This window comes from Triplophysa rosa, linkage group LG8 (genome assembly GCF_024868665.1).
Source record: "Triplophysa rosa linkage group LG8, Trosa_1v2, whole genome shotgun sequence".
NCBI lineage: Eukaryota > Metazoa > Chordata > Actinopteri > Cypriniformes > Nemacheilidae > Triplophysa > Triplophysa rosa.
Genome location: NC_079897.1, coordinates 26,016,408 through 26,036,251, shown reverse-complemented (window position 1 = coordinate 26,036,251; position 19,844 = coordinate 26,016,408). Strand labels below are relative to the sequence as shown.

Genomic DNA, 19,844 nt, shown 5'->3' with positions numbered 1-19,844 from the left:
ATGCAAAATTAATTTCTGGGTGAACAATCCCTTTAACGCTTTCTGTATACAAAGTCTTACAAAACGTATTGTGCTGTGTTATTGATCTTTTTGTGTCATGTCATTTTTATACAACATCATTTCTTCTACTCATTTTCCATGAACAAATGCATTATTTGGAAGAACAAAAATGATGAAGGACATCTCTTTAGTCTGTTGGTTTTGGCTTTTACACATTTCTCGTCATGTTTTTGTTTATTATACTAAATGGCACATCATCTTTCAAAAGTGCCAATGTATATTTCCCTTGTTTTGTCTCTAAAACAACTTCATTTGGAATCTCCAGCAGCTTGTTTCGGCCAGCAGGGTTTTTATTCTGACCATTTAAAGCCGTAGTACTGGTGATTGTATCCAGTTGTGCTGAGAACACCGACTGCAGTTTGAATGTCTCCTGTGAGCCTTCACATTAATGTAAACACAAATGCATTGAATTGATCTCATTCCCCAGACGGACTCGGCGATTCATTTGTTCATACTGGCTGTCACGGCGTTCCTGCAGAACAAACAAGGGAACGTGAATACACGGCATGTCGCGGCACGTTTAAAGCCCAGGGATTTGACTTTCTTTTTCACGCCGCCTCCCTGTTTTTAGGTCCCTCAGGAGTCATTATCCAGCCAGCGCAGAAGCACATACAGTTCACTACTGTTCCTCCTGCACCGCAGTGGCCGTTTCATTGACTGAAGTCTCTGTCTCCCTCTAGTGGCTCTGTACGCCATCAGTGCAGTGTACTTTGCTGGCGTGATGGTGCGGCTCATGTTGACTCTCACCCCGGTCGTGTGCATGCTGTCGGCCATCGCCTTCTCCAGCGTGTTCGAGCACTACCTGGGAGACGACATGAAGCGCGAGAACCCGCCTGCGGAAGACAGCAGTGATGAGGATGATAAGAGGAATCAGGGGAACCTTTACGACAAGGTCAGGGGGAGGTCAAAGGTCACACGTGTTGAGACTGGTTACATGGGAAACGCAAAGTTTAAATGGCTTTCTTTGATTGTCATTTTCACACAAATTTATTTCATGTGGTCACCAGTTTGGGAACATATTTGTTATTGTGGCAGAGGGCAAGTTAGGGGATTGTGGGTAGCTTGTTTGTGTGACATCCGTATTAGGTCTAATGTAATTGTTGCCTCCGCGTGTCCTCACAGGCCGGCAAAGTGAGAAAGCACGTGTCCGAGCAGGACCGCCCGGAGGAGGGACTGGGGCCTAACATCAAGAGCATCGTCACCATGTTGATGCTGATGCTCCTGATGATGTTTGCTGTTCACTGCACCTGGGTCACCAGCAACGCCTACTCCAGTCCCAGCGTGGTGCTGGCGTCATACAACCATGACGGGTATGAACCTGCACGGTACACTGAAGCGCTGTGCAGTGATGCTTGAGCACCTGTAAAAGATGTTTTGTGTTGATTCATGATCGCCTCTAGGTCGAGGAATATCTTGGACGATTTCCGTGAAGCCTATTACTGGCTCCGGCAGAACACGGATGAGCACGCTCGGGTCATGTCCTGGTGGGACTACGGTTATCAGATAGCAGGCATGGCCAACCGAACGACGCTGGTGGACAACAACACGTGGAATAACAGCCACATAGCACTGGTGAGGATCCCTGCGTCATGGGAACAGCGTCTTGAGACGCTTCTCTGAAGCAGTTAAACTTGTGGTTTGCTGTATGTACAAACTACAGGCACTGTGATGCTGATATTCTGGCTCTTCTGCAGGTTGGTAAAGCCATGTCCTCCAATGAAAGTGCAGCCTATGAGATTATGAAGTCCCTGGATGTGGATTACGTCTTGATTATCTTCGGGGGAGTGATCGGATACTCGGGCGACGATATTAACAAGTTCCTGTGGATGGTGCGCATTGCAGAGGGAGAGCACCCTAAAGATATTCGGGTTAGTGTGTGAATCTTGACGGTTTGGATGTCTCTAAACAAACGCTTCATGTGTGTGATAGTAAGTTGTATATCATTTTGTGCAATCGTAGGTCAAATGACTGGTTTTGTGGCCCAGGGTCACATATAAGGGTCGGTTTTTCTAAATGAAGATTTATACATATGATGAATAAATAAGCTTTCCGTTGATGTATGGTTTGTTAGGATAGGACAATATTTGGCCGAGATGCAACTATTTGAAAATCTGGAATCTGAGGGTGCAAAAAAGAGATGTTGAGAAAATCCCCGTTAAAGTTGTCCATCAGAGGTGCTGTAGCACGCCGTTCCTAAGAAGAAACAGGTTTGTTTTGACGCTCTCTATCGTCTTACGACTGTAATGGCGTTGTGGAGAGTAGACGAACCTGAAAGTGGAAATCCTAAGCTTCACACAGATACCAAACTTAATCGGGTAATTCTCGATGAGCCGGCAGCAGCGTGTGTCGGCGTGTTTCCAGCCATTTTGTTTGCGATTTTGCTGCATCAACTCACAAAAATAAAGAAGGAAATTGACAAAATATCTTCATGGAACGTGATCTTTACTTAATATCCGAATGATTTTTGGCATATAAGAAAAGTCAATCATTTTGACCCATACACGTGCTACTTATGACTGGTTTTGTGGTCCAGGGTCACACATGTGATTTGTGTTGTGCTATTAGACTGTATGTTAGCACAATAAACCTCTAAAGGGCCGTCCACATTATAACGATACCTGTTCGTTCCCGAACGTCTTTTCTCCAAAATGCTGGATGCTCTGACTGAAGGCTGTGCGCTCGTGTCCGGGACGTAAAGCATATATTTGACCAGCTTGCTGACTCATAAGCGTTACATATATAATAACTTGCCGTAAACACACCGCTTTCCGACCGCTACAGTGTTTAATTCTGACATAAAAGCCGCTTTGCGATCATCAATAGTCAAACATTATCTGCCAGAAACTGTCTGACGGTATGTTTTATCGTTCATCGGCTGGAAAAAAATCGTTCTGAAAGTGATCCCAACGATACCGTTCTCTGTATCTTTATCGTTATAGTTATGTTGTGAACCCCGCTATTCTCCTGAATTAAGAACCATTTTTCAAACGTTATTTTTTATAGTTATCGTTATAATGTGAACGGCCCTTAAAGCACTTCACGATATTACTGTTGAACTTCGGATTCCTGCTATTTTGTACAACAGGTCTTTTATTTGATATACATTTTTGCCAGCACCGTATAGTTTTGTGCAATCGTAGGTTAAATATATTTAGTTTATTTTGTAGAATGCGAGTTGCTGGATTCCCTCTGTGGTGTTTTTATTTGCTCTGTTCACAAACACAGATGTCTGTGACACATTTTTGCTTATTTTTCTTACACATAGGGCTGAGCAATATATTGAATTTTATATATGATATATAATGATGCTGAAGGCATTTTAGAATATCCTGATTATTGAATATTGTTGTAAATTGTCAGCCGTAAGCAACACAGATGTGGAAGTAGACAAGGTACTGGGTGATGAATTAGTCGCAAAAAAGAATGTTATTTTGGCAAATGTTTGGTTTTCATAAAACGGAAATACTATACTAAATGTACTCGAAATATACTAAAATACATTTGCAAAGTGTTCAAATCAAATTTTACGAGACATGTTAGTAGGGATGTAACGATTCACCATGAGCCTGTTGAAAATTGATTATAGTATGTGACGATTCAAGTCGGTTGAGACGTTCTAAAAATCGCAGTACATGTTTTGAACAGCAGGGGCCGCTGTTTTTCTGCAAACCTGGTAAACGTGGATATGCTGATATTTCTTAAAAAAGTAAAAGTTAGGAAAAGCACGGACAAAGTCTTAGTTTGTTTATATTAAAGAGACTTTTGTCTTTTTAAAACTGCAATTTAGTTTTGTTATTTGACACAAAATATATTTTTCTTTTACGAAGAATTGTGGAGCATTAGAGAAATAATAAATGGGCAGTTGTTCATTTTAAATTTTCCTCAACTCATTCTGTAAAAAATTGTGATTAAATCGCATTGCAAGATCAGAATCGTGCATGGCTTCCTGAGCTGAGTGAATTGTTACATCCCTACATGTTAGGCACTGCATTTTTTCCCCCCCGTTTTTTTAAAATGTCTGTACGTTCAGTTTACTCGGAATTGAATAACTGACTAGTTATTTAGACAAGCCGCGGGATATACCGTTAGACAAAAAAGTTGTTTTGCACATCCCCATTACAGATAACACAAAGCAATTCCTTCTGACCGTATTTTCCTAGAACATTATTGTACTACATTAAGGGAGCATGTCAAGGTTTTCAAAGGTTTTCAGATGCAATTTAGATAAGTGTTGAACTACATTTGTGTGTGTTTGTTCTTGTGCAGGAGAGCGATTATTTCACACCACAGGGCGAGTTTAGGGTGGACAAGGCCGGATCGCCCACCCTGCTCAACTGCCTGATGTACAAAATGTCTTACTACCGCTTTGGGGAAATGCAAGTGAGTATCTCATCTGCTTAAGTTATTATCAGTAGTTTTCAATACAGTTGTTTCTTAATGACATGATGTAGTGGTGTAGTGATGTAGTGAAGCTGCTTCATTTCAAGCGAAATGCCTTTTTCCACAGCTGGACTTCCGCACGCCTCCCGGCTTCGACCGGACACGTAATGCTGAGATCGGCAACAAGGACATCCGTCTGAAGCACCTGGAGGAGGCGTTCACTTCCGAGCACTGGCTGGTGCGCATCTACAGGGTGAAGAAGCAAGAGAACAGACAAGCTCTGGACCACAAGCTCCGCAACATCTCAGCCAAGCAGAAGTACACCTCAAAAAAGGTTCTTCCCTATAGATTCCATAACAACAGCTTTTTGTAGATCTCGATCTTTTTTCATGTTTAATACAGAAGTAACTGAAGGTTCCTTCTTTTTGTGGTTTACAGACAGCCAAGAGGAAGAGGGGGTTCATCAAAAATAAATTGGCTCTGAAAAAAGGCAAGAAACTGGTCAAGAAGTCTGTTTAGCTATTGAATGGAAAGGTCTAGAATGGGAAAAATAGGAAAACAAAAGATAAGGACTAATGCAACTAGTAAGTAATCCATCGTCTGGCACCGCCCACCTAAGAATATTTGATTGGAGGCTTTTGGTCCTGTGATTGCCATGACGACACGAGGTTCCACGATCGGTTGGAGGATGGAGCGCGGATGGGGATCAACGCCTGTTTTAATCTGACAACTCTGGACTCAGTTTGGTTGTTTTGCCTTTGTTTTGTTTCTTTGTTTTTCTTATGTACTTGAATGTGCCGGTGAAGGCCGTTTGTTAACTGGCGCTCACTATTTTTGTGGTAACATAATCTAACCGAATGCTAACAACTGACCAGCGAATATCAATTCAGTAAAGCTCAGTGAATCTTGGAGCACCAAAGAAAAGATTTTTTTGTTTTGTCAGAGCCTGTATGAAATGACCTTTAATAGATTTAAAATAAAAGATGTGGAATCTGAAGAATATGGAACTGCAGTCTGACGGGGGGAGTAACTTGCTCTTTTGGTTTTAATTCTCTGTCGACCCCTTGTCCCGTGTAACAGAACGCAGCTGTGGCTTTGGCTCTCAATTTGTGCGTTTCTTTCCATGGCAGATGGAAATTGTGTCTCTTTCCATCAACAGATTCGATTTTTGCTAAAGTTTAACTATCGTGGTGATTTTTGAATTATAAGGTTTTGTTGATTACGTTTTGAATGTTTTTGTTTTCTATTGGTTGTAAGATTTTAAGTTTATGCAATAATTCAAAAATCTAAAGATTAATGAAGAATCGTGTTTTTGTTGCTTTATTTTTCATGTTTTGTCCAGAGACTGCTGTGGTTTGGCATCTACTGCACAGTTTGCCACTTATGGATGGTTTTTCCCCTTTTTGACTAAAGTTTTGGGCCAATTAGAAATTCTGAATGACTGTCTGCCAGGACAAAGTGTGAATTGAATTAGCTGTAGGTTTATAAAAAATGCTGCATTATTAGTCTGAATGCACTTTGTCTTAGTTCAACTTAATCTGGATCCACTACTGAGTAGCATGCGGGTGGAGAGTGTGTGTTTTTAGTGTGACTATGCCCATCTTTTTTTTTACGTTGAAAAGAACGCTTTCTGCAACATCAAATGGGTTTGGGCTCTCCTCAGTTTTACTCCGGGCTGTCATCTAAACTTTCCTTGTTTCTTTGTTTCCTGCCTTTCTAGTTTCCAGCTTTGTGTGTTGCTTTTGCTCCATGTTTTTTTTTATATAATTGGAAGGAAATTTTTGCTTTTCCCTCTACATAACATCCTTAAGTTCTTCTCCGAGGGCTCTGAATCTTTGGAAGGTATTTATTAACAAGAATGAAATTGAAGACGAGGCAGCCTTTTATCATGAAATGCAAAAAGCTGTAATTTTCTTTTTCAAATGAAAATTTATTCCATGAATTGTAAAAAAAATAAAAAGTCAAAAACAGATGGAGAGCAGCAGAGATGCTGTTGTGAGTTGATGCCTATGTTATTAAAAGACTCAGTGACAGCATTGGTCTTGTCCATTTGCACTTTCACATACTGTTCTCATTCATTTTCATATGAGAGAGAAGATTTGCCATTTTAGAAAAGAAACACATCCGCTCAGGTCCAAGAGTACTGCGTTGATATTCCACACGTGTCCACTAGACAGCTCTAGCGCATCGCTAAAACAACTCTGCAGCATCTAAATTCCTATACTTTTATAGCTAGCCTTTGTTTAGGTTAGCCATCACATTTCAGAACCTTTCTGTATGCAGCTTTATTAGATCACATCTGTTTGGTTCCACTGATTTGCGTCAGCTTCTATAGAGTCTTCTCTGTTTTGGGATTCTTAACATTTTTAATTCTATTACGTCACAAGACTTGCATTTCCATTGACCGTGTTTAGATCTGTAAATGATAAGCAAACATTTGTGTTTTGCAGTGGGATCTTTATTTAGTATCTAAGTACATATGGTGGGGACACCATCTGTGATCATATACAGTACGATTGAATGAACAAAGCAGCCCACATTCACTCCTCATTCTGAGCAGCTGTAGTTTTACACATCTAGCCCAGTGACCACCACATGCACAAGAGCTTCATTTCATTAAGACACTCCACTAATATAAAAATTCATGAAAGTGGACCAGTCATACAGCTTTTTTAATGTACAATTTTGAAATATTGCACAAACCTGGGTTAGTTACAAACATTCTGAGGGAGATTTTAAGAGGGTCTTGGGTATGTGGTATGTTTAGCTTGCTTTATACTCTATGCTTTTGAAGGTGTGAACTTTCAGTGTGTAATATGTTTTGGTTTTATATTGCATTCGTTATGAAACCTCTACCAACACATTTAGCAGCATAAATCTCTGTCGTTCTCTCCCTGCTGGGAACAAAAGCTGGTTGAGCTGGTCTCCCAGCTTGGTCAAGATGATGTTTGGGTGGTTTAACCTGACTCCCATCTAAACCATGCAAAACAGACCAGAGGCTGGATGCCGTACAGGGACAGTTCACCTGTTAATAAAGATTCTGTCATCATTCCCTCTCCCTCCAGTGGTTTCAAATCTGCATAAATGTCTGGTTTGATGAACACAGAGAAATATATTTGGAAGAATGCTTATAACCAGTTCTTAGCCACCACCGACTACCATAGTAGGGAAAATTTCAATGGTTGTCAAAAGTGCACCAGAACTTTTTGCTTTCCTACATTCTTCAAAATATCTTCTTTTGTGTTCAACAGAATAAAGAAATTTATAAGCAATTTATGGTAGTCAATGGTGGCCAAGAACCGTTTGCTTACAAGCATCTTTGTGTTCATCAGAACAAAGACATTTATACAGATTTGGAGCAACTTTAGGGTGAGTAAATGAAGACTGAATTTTTATTTTGAGGTGTACTGTTCACCCAAAACAGGGCTGTGACGAGAGTAACAGAAACACGCACCTGTGATTTTCTTTGGGACAATTACGTCATACTGCTTCTGACGCTAGAGATTTAAACAGCTGATTTAATAGCACCAGACACAAAAACAGCATTTATTTGCCATTGGTTTTTTGCTGGGGTGTACAATGAATCTTGACAGAAAAAGAGTTGATAATCCATGTCAATTTACAGAGCTATATTTATTGGCAAAATGAGTGCGGTTAAAAATCATTCACATTTCTGATCATCTGCTTTGGAGCAGACGTCAACTTGCAAAATTAAACTGAAATGTGTCACTGGCCATCCCTGGATTCCCATTATGGAAAAAAGATCAAATATCTGTGGTTAAGTAAAGGTGCATGGTATTAATGTCCACACATCGCTAATACACATTTTTTTGCTGAATGAAGTGTCGCTTTTATTCATTCACGCTGAACTAAAACAAGCATTTCAATCATAAGAACACGAGGGGTGAGGTCACTTTAACAATATATAACACACCTCGCTGCTCACATTTACGCAGCCTAAACATCCGTCTCGGTGTCCTCGTCGCACAAAACAGCTCGGTCGTATATTATGAACTGACACGGATGCTACATCTCTCCTCTGTGTGTATAACTGATTACCGTAAGTAATATACAAATATAAAGTTATTGCACAAGTTCATACTACAGTATATCAGTTTGGGCCTCCAAGTCTAAATCTCCATCATCCGAAGGGGCTTTTGTGAAGTCTGTGTGTTGTTTTTGGCACCTTCCGCGCTCTGTAAGATGTGTGGAAGAAATGGATCAATCCCGTTCCCTGCTCCACGAGTCCCATTGGTCGGCCAGCCCCTCTTTCATGTGGCCGGTGAGGGACCGACATCGTGCGGCTGCGGTTTAGCTCATCACTTGGTCTTCCATAGAGGATTGTGGTACACCCACCCCTCCCCCTGAAGGACATTTCAAGACAAAAACAAATGTTAGACATGAACTAATAACATTTTGTACGACTCGGAAGAGTAATATATATTTAATAGTTCTACCATGAGTCCACACTAATGCTTTTCTACCTCTTTGATGAAGTACTTTGGTTTCCAGGGCACGTGGCTGGCCGTTCTCTGCTTCCCTTCCCTCCTCTGTCTCTCTTCCAGCTGGTGTTTGTGTTCAGTGGCAGTATCGATGTCCCCCGTCTTCAGCGCAGCGCTCACGTGCTGCCACAGCCGCCTGTCAATCATAGTCACAGGGCGGGGTTAAGAAAGAAGAATTTGACCAAAATTCTAAGTACAAGATTTTTGTGATCACACACTGTAACTGACAGACCGCCCGGTGTGTTGAAGTGTGGGTCGGAAAGCACTTCCTGGCAAACTCTAGATTGGCTGACTGACTTTACACAACTTCTTTAAGTAGGAGCACAAAGAGGCGACTTATACGTTTTTCAAGATTTATGATTTATTCAAAATAAAAAATGACCCATATTGTAGATATTTATTTTTTGCAATTTTGCAAAGTTCCTTCTTCAGAAATTGAATTGATTGAATTTAGGTAAATGACAAACATTTCGTCTGATTTCATTTCGTCTGACGTCTGATTTGGTTGTAATTGAGTAAAAGTAAACACCAGAATTTTTTTTATTGTTGTATTAATTCAAAAAGACCTACGAACATTAGCTAAATAACAAGAACATAGGCCGCTTCTCAATAGGCGTTCTTCAGCGGTCTTGTGTCCTCGTGTGCTCGCTCTACGTCTTCAATAACCGCCAAAGTCCGGTTCCAATACTCAAGAACAGAGAACGCATGAAAGTACCCGCCGGATGTGTTCTCCATATCAAGTACGCATCGAATGCAGCCTTGTGCACGCGCGTATGGAAGTCCCAGAAGTCACTGCGGCGCGTCCATCCAAGTTCGTTCTTCCGAGGCTGTCTCGCAAGACTCCACAAGTCAGTTCTTTGCGTTCTTGGAATTAAGAAACGACCATACAAGTGTTTTGACATAATTTGACAGTTTTTTCACGTTAATGGTATCAGAAAGGTTATTTCAAGTTGGCAGACTAAGCACCCAAATGGAACAAAGTTCTGGTACACTAGGCTTGGAAACATGAAAAACTAGCGTGTGTGACCCAAGATCAGTTGCCCCATGTCTAGTCATATCGACTGAGATCATGAATCAGCAAAAGCTTTTTCAAATTGCATCCCAACCCTCAGAAGGATCGAGTAATCCTGACTTTCGCTCTCGGCCATCTCGTCTTTTTTCATTGCATTACCCAGCTGTGGAAAAGCCAGGCTGATAGCATTAGACTACTCTATCTGACTGCTCGTCCGTGGATCTCTCTGGACAATAAGCCAATAAACAGCATCAGAGATGATTAAGTGAAGCCTTCAGCTCGCTCATGGCCAGTCGGTGTAGGGTATGAGGGTCATGAGTGTTGCATAAGAGCTCTAGAGGACCAGGATTTCGCAAATATTCTGCTAAAATGTGAGGTACTCATACACCATCATCCGAAGTTCTACCGTTCATTCGCATTGCGTAAGTACCTTGTTTTTTACAGGAGGACGGTTCCGCTTAACTTGCATTTGAAGAAAGAGAACGCAAACAATCTTTTCAAGTGGAGAAGTGCCTCGTTTTGAAAGTGTTTTTGTTGGACCATGTTATCACTTCCAAAGCTAAATATCACGTTTAAATCTTCTCACCTGGATTCATACGGTCCCTGTCTCTCAAGTGGGCGGATCTTTTTCCTAATGACCGGAAGTTTGGATGTGTCAATCACTTTGGTCTCTCCGCTGTTATAGGTGAACTCCAAAGTTCCGTTCCACTCCCCCTGCGCCTTGCACACAATGGTGCCGGTGGGGTTGTGCTTTACCTCGGCTGTAACCCTGTTGGAGGTTAAAGGAGAAAGTTTTAGACAAAGTATGAATATCCATTCCATCATTTTGACCCAGAAACGCACTTTACTTCAGTGCATGACACTAAAAAGAAACTGTGATTCTGGGTTAGCGTGACTTTAAATGATGGAATACAGGTCACACATGTTCCTGCGGCTTAGACACTATGGTGCACTAGATCTTTTTGTGCTCTTATCCAGGTTTATGTACGTTTACGTAAACATCGGCATTCTAAAAAATTCATACACATTTTTTCTTATTTTAGACACAGTTTTATCTCGCTCTCACCTGTGAACTTTCCCTCCATAGAAGGGTTTGGTGTGGAATGTAACTGTGGCAGAGTATCCGCTTTTGGCGCAGCTGATGGAAACCTTTCCGCCCAACTCCACCCAGGGCACTGTGAGGATGGAGCGAGCGTATGCGGAGGGGAGCGTGAACACGTACTCCTCACCATGCTCCAAGAGATGTAACACTCCTAACACACACACATGAACAAAACACAGTGTTCAGTAAAACTTGGCAGAATTCTGGGGGCAGAAAATGCGTAAAGCTATGTTTCTATCAAATAAGAAATTCAATAAGTTTGAAGTAAGTAGCTACTTTGCTCTGACAGCATGACAAGACATGAAAAAACAGGTTATCACATAAAAAAAGATATATATATTATTTGAGATCTGAAAAAAGACCTCAAGCATATTTTCTGTTATTTTGTCTGTTCTGTGTCTCCAGTTTTCATTTTCTGCGAATGGAAACGATATTTGGGAGAAATATTGTTAGTAGTTCACAGAATGAAACACAAAAATGATCATTTTATCTAAACCAATAAATAGTCAATTCAGAAATTTTTACATTTTTTATGTTGCAAAGTTCTGCATGGAGTGTAAACTGAAGCTTTTAGATTTAAGGAGGCTTGACAAAAAAACAAACAACACATATGCAAAGCTTATCTGAGTCCAGGTTTAGGAGAATTGCAACAAAATACCACTTCAAAAGAACATTAATATATATTAAAAATTAATATTGATTATTAATTACAGTTAATTACAGTTTTATCTATTAACAATAATAACATTAACAGATAAAACTATGGTCAATGTATGCTTCATTTCTTGTGAGCTTTTTCTTGTGATGCATTTTTGTATAATCCGATAAAACCCTAATGCTATGATATACAATAATTCTGTCTAATAATTATCTCAACTATAAGTTTAATGTTTTTCTTTTCTTTTGTATCCCATACTGGATTTAATCCAACCTGACGTGGCATTGTACAAACGCCCTCCGGACATCACTTTAGACCACTACTGTACATTAACTGTAACTGGATCTCTATAACTCAGATGGCAAAAACCAGTGGCCTGCACATAATAGAGTATGTTCAGCTCTCTCAGTGGACCTGGCCCCTTTTTTCTAGTTACATAAAGGACAGCTGTCTAGGGGCTAAATCTCTGTGGGCATTCAGCCGGCTTGACAACAGCACATCTGGTTGCCAGAAACAAGAGAGCTAGGAAAGAGCTCTGCCCCAGAAGGGTCAAGGGGCCGAATGCAGTGCTGCTTGAGCAGTTTATTGTGAGAATGCAGAGGTTTGCGCTTCTCCACTGATCCCAGTAGTGCAGAGAGGACTTCATTGAGTCTGCAACTCATGGACACGTGAGGAAACCAGATTCGACGGAGCTGACAAGGATCATTCTGAGTGAGGGACATTTACTACGAGCTGTTTAAGTTAACATCTACAATTAACATTTTTAAACACTAAATGCAAAAAATGTTCAGTTCTCTCACTTTTCCTGACTTTTTTCTTTGATTGCTTCCATCTCAACTGGTGATTTTATCAGTTTTAAGAGTCCAGCCTGGTTTCACAGCTGGTGTTTTACAACCCACACCAGCTTCATGTAGTAAAATACTACTTTTCCACAATTCAAGTCAAAATTGCTTACTTGCTTAACAAATGTTTATTCTGTCATTGTGGATGATTCATCCATGCACATTATTCACACATAATAGTACTTATCTCTTATTAGTTTGTATAAAATAAAGAAATGCCCACTCACTGTATATGGGAGAATGAATTAACATTTTGACTCATAATCCCTTAAATTCCTATAAAGGTGCTCGTGCTGTAATTAACACAGTGTACATTACTCAAGAGGATTAGTGCAAGCCGTTTTACATGTAATTAATGTTGTCCAAATTACAGATGAGTCCTAACTAGTTAATTTCAGCATACAGCTGCTAGCATCACTCTCAATGATCATTCACTTCACTCAAGAAAGAAAGAAAGAAAAGAGATGAAAGGCAGAACTAAAGAAAGAATAGAGAACAAAGGAAAGAATTTGGAAGAGAGGAAGAGAGAGAAAAGTAAAGACAAAAGAATGCAAGAAAGAAAGAAAAAAAAGAAAGAAAAAAGAAAAAGAAAAAGAAAGAAAGAAAAAAAGAAGAAAGAAAGAAAGAAAGAAAGAAAGAAAGAAAGAAAGAAAGAAAGAAAGAAAGAAAGAAAAAAGAAAGAAAAAAAAAAAAGAAAGAAAAAAGAAAAAAAAGAAAGAAAGAAAGAAAGAAAGAAAAAAGAAAAAAGAAAGAAAGAAAGAAAGAAAGAAAAAAGAAAGAAAAAAGAAAAAAAAGAAAGAAAGAAAAAAGAAAGAAAGAATAAACAAAAGAAAGAATTGGGAAGGAAAGAAAGAATAGAGCACAAGAGAAAGAGCAGAGAAGGAAAGAGAGGATGTGACAGATGCAGTTTTAATATGAGCAGCAGTAAATATCACAGGCCCTGAGGGGAACACAGGCCCATCTAACCACAGTCAGCTGATCTGGAAACAGTGTGTTCTCTGACTGACATCTGAGCCGACGCTCAGGCTTTAATCAAAACTCAATCAACCTAATGACCGCATACACAACACAACTGTATGAATAGACAAATACTGCAAAGAAACACACTACAAGATCACATGTCAACAATAGCGTATCAAACAGGAAGTGAAGACGCAAACAAACTCACCTTCTCCAACCATTGACACTCCTATGGACATGCCCATGAACTTGCTTTTAGTCCAAACATGGGTGTTAACGCATATCCTGCGCTCCTCACACTCGCAGTAAAACCCAGAGATGGGAGGGTGGTGGGACACCTGTTCAGCAACAAAGCGTAGCCGGTAAGATCCCACCCCATCGGCGGAGGCATGCTGGACGGAGGGGGCGGCCGCAGGGGCCGGGCTCGAGCTGGTAGTCCTGAGGGGGCGCACTTTGTGTCGCGGTATGTCCCACGTGCAGTGGAAGCACTCCCCCAGAATGGGGTTGAAAGGCTTCTTGGCAACAGCACCCTTACGACCCTCATGGAAGGCGGTCAGGTAGTATTCCACAAATCGGATGATGCGTTCTTCGGCCGTGCCTCCGGATGTGATGGCCAGAAACACGTCCGGATGGGCCATGAAGTTGGCATACATCTCTAAAAGTGAGCGTTTCTCAAGAATAAATGTGGGCAGCACCACCTGAAAAACAAACAACACATGTGTACGTTAACCTGACGACTGTGTGAGGAACACAAAAGAAGATATTTTGAAGAACCTTGGTAACCGAACAACACTGCCCCCTAAAGACTTCCATTGTATAGACACGAAACCACTGAGACATTTCTCAAAATATCTTCTTGTCTGATCCACAGAAGAACAACAAGCTAGTGGCTTTCTTGACGCTAGACACCACTTCTGCATTTGTCCACGACACTGTCGTCATGCGGTTTCTATGTCAGTGAAGGCGGTAACGGAGGGGGAACGCGGATCTGACGCCATTGACAGGCGACCGCACAGCCCCGTGTCACTGTTTAGAATGAAGATTTTCTCACGATTTACAAGTAGTTGGACACATTTGAGATATCGTAAGTACTCAGCTGAACAAAATATATAACGCTAGCTTAGTGGTTTTGGGATATTTTACTGCAAAATTGTTACAAACTGCACCTTTAATCATAAAAAAGATAGATGTCAATAAATAAAGACCGTCCTCACAGGAGGTTTGTGTCAGGTTTAACCAAACTGTGATAAAGCAATAAGCCCCAAGAAGCAGTGCATACACGCACGCATTCATATACTGTACACAATGTAGCATTTCATCATCTGTGTGTATTACTTTATTCAAGACTACGGTGTATGGCAGGATTTTCTAATGATGTGGAAGCTGTGGAAGAATGTTGTCTTTTCTTCTCAAAGTTCAACAGCAGATATGTTTGTTATGAAAACTCTGTGGTTTATGGATTGACCCCACCTCTTTACAGATGATTACCCTGCTGGTCACATGGTGTATTATGCATGCTAGATGTCCTGATGGGCAGCTTCAATAGAATAGCGTGTGCGTGTGTACCCGTGTAAGGTCCATGCCCAATTTGAGCTGAGATAAGAGATGAAGAATGATGCTCCTCTGGTCATCCAGGACTCCGAGGTCTTCCTCTTCATTGTCCTCCGAGTCCGTGATCTCCTCGCTGGAATCCAGCGAGTCTGGACTAGAGTTCTGTAATCACACAGAGAACAGTTTCTGCTGAACACTATATCTGTAAATTTGGATTAAAAACAGGTTTTCCAGGATTTCCTAAACAATTTAAATACTCTCCTACCATAAAGTTTGCGTCTTGCATATGCAATAAGGACTTTAGTAAATGGTATTTTTTTACGCCGAAAGAGACATTTACGTTGCACAAGCAGTTAGTAAATGTCTATTTGGTTGAAACGTACTTTATTTATCGCTCAGATATACAGCACTTTCTGCGTTTATCAAAGATAGCTTGTGCATTAATTATATGAAGAGTTCATTTCCAAAAACAGATAAATTGCAAATAAACTATTTATATATTGTTTATGTTCCATACTGTACTTGTACTTGAATAGTTTATTTGCAAAAAGAATTATACTACCGATACCAAAGTTTAAATGATATTATTATATACAATCACACATTTGTTTAGATCATATTTTCCAAATCGAAAAACGACAGATAATTTTTGGTTGCACAGCAACTATGTTCAATCTTGGGTGGCTAATGTAGCTGACTCCTTCCATCACTCATGCACAAATGTTACATTGTTCCTAATGCATAATGTAAAAAAGCGGTCCAGAAGTGCCTGCCCCAAAGCATCATGGGAAGTGAATAAAAGCCTCTCTTCCACAGTGTTGACAGATGAGCGAAGATCACAGGACCTTCTCTTGTTGGAGCGCTCTTCTTTCCTCTGCAAGGCACACGAATGTAACGCAGGGGGAGCAGATGGGATTGAAATAGGTTATAATATGATTCGACAGTAAAGTGAAACAGTAGGGTTTCGCGATAATCCCCAAGGTAAAGCTTACGTCCATTGCCCGTGGCGTTATGGTACATTTTTATTAGATTCTCTCGCAAACCATTCATCATATTTTCCCTTCCTGGTTTCTCTCTCAGTGATGAAAAGGAAATCATGTGTTCGCAGAGAAAGTATAGAAGCTCAGCGAGCCGAATGGGACGTCCCCATTTGGAACCGCAGCGATCCAGCTGAATATTTCATAAAACAAGGGCAGAGCATTTTCTCCCTACACGCCGCAGACATCACAGTTTAAATAAACACATGCGGATGAGGTCACGTTCAAGGTCACGCATCCGGAATCAATAAAAGTGCTCGCGATGCAATATCAATCCCAAACACAATGTTCCATGCTGTGGTGTTGTTCACACGCAGTGAAAGACTCAGTCCTCGTGTGATTTGCAAAGGATCAATTTAAAGTCACCCGTCTCTCTGCGGACGCTCATTTGGGTTGTTTTGTTTTGTTGGTCTGTTGATCAGTAGCTACGTAAAGCAATTAGCCGAAAGTTGGATGGAAGCCAGTTATGCAAATCAAATCAAAGGTAATTAAATACAGAGATTTGAGAGATGCGGTGGAATGAAGAGGCAGCAGACCATGGAACGTGCACTTGAAGTTTATCTGTGAACCATTACGTGCTCGGATTTACATGGCAGGTAACTTGTAAATCTTGAATTACTCTCTGCTCTCCACAGAACTAGATTTCCATTCATGCGTTTGGCAAATGTTAAAGAAAGTGAATGTAAGATGAACAACCCATGATGTTGGGATCACAGCATCATGTTTTATCAAATGAGCAATAGGAAGATACCTGCTACAAGAAAAAGAAAAATCCATTTCTAGAAATCTTTTATTTTCTCCTACAATAAAAATCTAAGACTTAAAGAAAACATGGCTTACATATCCGAGCAATAAAATCTTCCACCGGGAGTCCACAAAAATATTCTCAACATGAGCCAAGAAAAACATTCCAACAATGAATAAAGTTTCCAACTTTCCTCACTCCCAGCAGTCCAATGAGTCACCCCTCGTCTGTGAACATCCCACACCAAAACCAGGAATGAACATGTGTCACTAGTAAGAAAAAAGATCTCAAACTTACATGCATTTTGGGCTGATTCAGAAATGAGCTTTAATAGTGGTGCTATCCACAAAACTCTCTTTCACGAACTCTCCCTTAACTCTGACACGCTTATCTCGCTGCCCAGCTGTCCCTGAACCGAGGAAAAGCTTCCCCCTCCCACTCTCTCTCTCTCTCTCTCTCTCTCTCTCTCTCTCTCTCTCCACAATCATTCACACAGCTTCTGTCTGGACTTGCCACAGACTGCTTGCAAAATTCCAGGTGGACTTCATGAGGTTTGTTCACAGTACAGAGAAATCCACAGAGGACGCAGTGACTGACGGGAGGAGAGATGGAGAGATTCAAATTGAAATCCCTTAAAGCCCCTCCTACCTCATTAACATCTAGAATTCATTTACACTCTTTTTGCATTGGCTCCACCCCTTATGGAAAGACACCGACAGTATGGTCAGTAAAGTCTAGCATAGTCTTTTGGGGACCAATTGCCAGCATTTTTCCAAATATCTTCTTTTGTGTGCTGCACTCTTTAACATAAAGGTGCTTAAAAGGTTCCTCACAGCGATGCCACAGAAGAACCACTTTTGGTTCCACAAAGAACCATTTACTCAAATGTTCTTTTAAGAACCATTTAATTTCTTTTCATAATATCAAAAAAAAACTTTTTTCTACTACAAACAACCTTTTGTGACACAGAAAGGTTTTTAATGGCACCATTCAACCAGTGCATGGTGCATACATCTATTTTTCAGCATTTCGGTCAAAGACACATGTATTTATTGAGCACAGCATTTAGACAGATACATTTAAGTATAACTCGTGTACTGAAAAAAACAGATGTTGAATAAAGAATCGCATGTACTGTGTGTGATGTGTTTAATCTCCATGTGGTCTTATGATCCTCTCCTGCACCACAGGAATCTCTTAAACATGCGCGTGTATGCGAGGAAACGTTCAGATAATTCTAGTGTACTTCCTCCACACTGCATAGTATACCGCCTACTATTTTTGAACCGATGTATGCTTAGTATTGTGCATTATGCAATGACAAATGTGTAAAATGACAGTAACATCATTTTGGCAAACAAAACATGTTATTGATATTTGCACACTGTGAAAATAAAGTAACGCGGCTGTTTTTCAAGCAGGAATGTCTTTTGCTTCAGTGAGGGATGAATGAAAGTCTCTGTGCTTGTGTAGAAAAGAGTGCGTTAAAAATATACTTCAGTTGCAGTTCAGGCTCCAGGCTACAGACGCTTTCATACAGAATGCAATAAGCTGTATTACACTTACGAAACAAACAAACCAAAAAATCTCAGGACAGGCTTTGAATTTACGCTCGGAGTGTAACGTGCACAAAACGCACACCGCTGACCCTGAGCAACAGGAATAAGTAACATGAAAGACTCATTCGGGTATAAATGTCAGCTGACAGGTCTGGATCAGGTGACCTGACGTCACACTGAAGCTGAAAATATAGCATGTGGGTTGTGGCAGTGCAGGGTTTAAAAAAAACACCGCCTTGGTGAATAATTCATCAGTTCATCTTTAGGGGAGGATGGGAGCGCTTATGCGGTGAGGACAAGACTTAACAACATTAATGAGGACTAAAAGTCCTCAATGCACTCTATCATGATAAATTTACGCTATCGTTGCATCAAACATCTTATGTAGGCCTATGCCTGGACAGTCCCTTCTTACAACTCGGCTTTAAAATGCAGCTGACAATGACCATGAGGCACAAAAATGGCTTCTTATATCTTTAAAACCTTCAGAGAATTCCTGTAGGTATTATGTTTTGGGACTTTTATTCCAGTAGGTTGTATTGATGTTCTATTGGTTAACATCTGTCAGATAACACGTCCCACAAATACAACCCAACACGACCCACAGAAGCCATAGAGTCATCTCTTTAACACCAATACAATTCCCATTATGACCATTTAAATGACTGCGTTGGTTTCTTCTTAAAGCAACGTGGGCCTCATTGTTTCAACTGTCCAAAAATGACCAGGTAAATTCGTTGTGTACTGTACATTTACACAAACTTCCCCTTCCAGCTTCAAAAAGTCGTGACCAGTAGTCGTGACTGGATTTGTTCCCACTGCTCTCTAGCGCCCTCTGCTGGTCATCACGACCATATCACACACTCACTCACTCGCTCTCTCACGCACACGCACACACACACACACCACAGTCCCGTGTGAACGCAAAGCAATCTTACACAAGGTCAATCTGAATGTATCACGCGGTGGCAAATGCAAGATGTTAATGTCACACTATGACAAATATGACACGCATTGTTTTCGAGGTTGGTCAGGGCTGATAAGCACAGACACAGACAGCGTCAGCGCTGCTTTACGTTCTGTATCACCGTTTGTGAATTCACACCAGAGAAATGTTGAATAAATCGCTTAACTAATCGTTTGTTTGTTCTCGCCACTCTTCGGCACTGTTAATCAGCGCTTAGCCACGTAAAATACATTAAAAAAGATATTCATTCGATTTTTTATTGTTTCAAACATTTTTATTTAATTTCCTGTTTCTACAGTTTTACAAATACCAGAAGCATTGTTTATCAATCCTTTATGTAGTGTGTTCCGGGCCTTTATTCGTGTTTTTGGTTCACAGACCAAAAAACAAGCAGAGCAGAGACCTATAGTTTCAATTAAAACCAGTTTAACTCCTATTTTAACATTTAGAATCCATTACCATTTCTGTG

At 40.6% G+C, this 19,844-nt stretch overlaps 2 protein-coding genes across 4 annotated transcripts in view; one reads left to right on the top strand and one right to left on the bottom strand.

Annotated features, from left to right (window-relative positions):
- The window catches only part of stt3b (STT3 oligosaccharyltransferase complex catalytic subunit B), a 45,820-nt gene extending 39,328 nt beyond the window's left edge, over positions 1 to 6,492 (top strand). Inside the window, exons 10-17 of one of the 2 annotated variants that reach the window (XR_008963388.1) lie at positions 741 to 952; positions 1,183 to 1,370; positions 1,461 to 1,632; positions 1,755 to 1,928; positions 4,327 to 4,440; positions 4,568 to 4,774; positions 4,879 to 5,663; positions 5,706 to 6,492. Coding sequence is in view for 1 of the 2 variants with exons in the window: in XM_057340291.1 (XP_057196274.1) it covers positions 741 to 952; positions 1,183 to 1,370; positions 1,461 to 1,632; positions 1,755 to 1,928; positions 4,327 to 4,440; positions 4,568 to 4,774; positions 4,879 to 4,959 (1,148 nt within the window). In the remaining variant the exon portion in view is untranslated. Of the gene's footprint in view, positions 1 to 740; positions 953 to 1,182; positions 1,371 to 1,460; positions 1,633 to 1,754; positions 1,929 to 4,326; positions 4,441 to 4,567; positions 4,775 to 4,878 lie in introns of both variants that reach the window. The other variant, XM_057340291.1, reaches the window with a different exon arrangement.
- Positions 6,493 to 6,858: 366 nt separating this feature from the next.
- osbpl10b (oxysterol binding protein-like 10b) overlaps positions 6,859 to 19,844 on the bottom strand; it is a 31,954-nt gene continuing 18,968 nt past the window's right edge. For both annotated transcript variants that reach the window (XM_057340292.1, XM_057340293.1), the window contains 6 exons: positions 15,083 to 15,229; positions 13,725 to 14,214; positions 11,021 to 11,207; positions 10,541 to 10,723; positions 8,925 to 9,078; positions 6,859 to 8,804 (listed from right to left, as the gene is read on the bottom strand). In XM_057340292.1, coding sequence (XP_057196275.1) covers positions 8,760 to 8,804; positions 8,925 to 9,078; positions 10,541 to 10,723; positions 11,021 to 11,207; positions 13,725 to 14,214; positions 15,083 to 15,229 — 1,206 coding nt within the window. In that variant the 3' untranslated portion in view covers positions 6,859 to 8,759. The remainder of the gene's footprint in view (positions 8,805 to 8,924; positions 9,079 to 10,540; positions 10,724 to 11,020; positions 11,208 to 13,724; positions 14,215 to 15,082; positions 15,230 to 19,844) is intronic.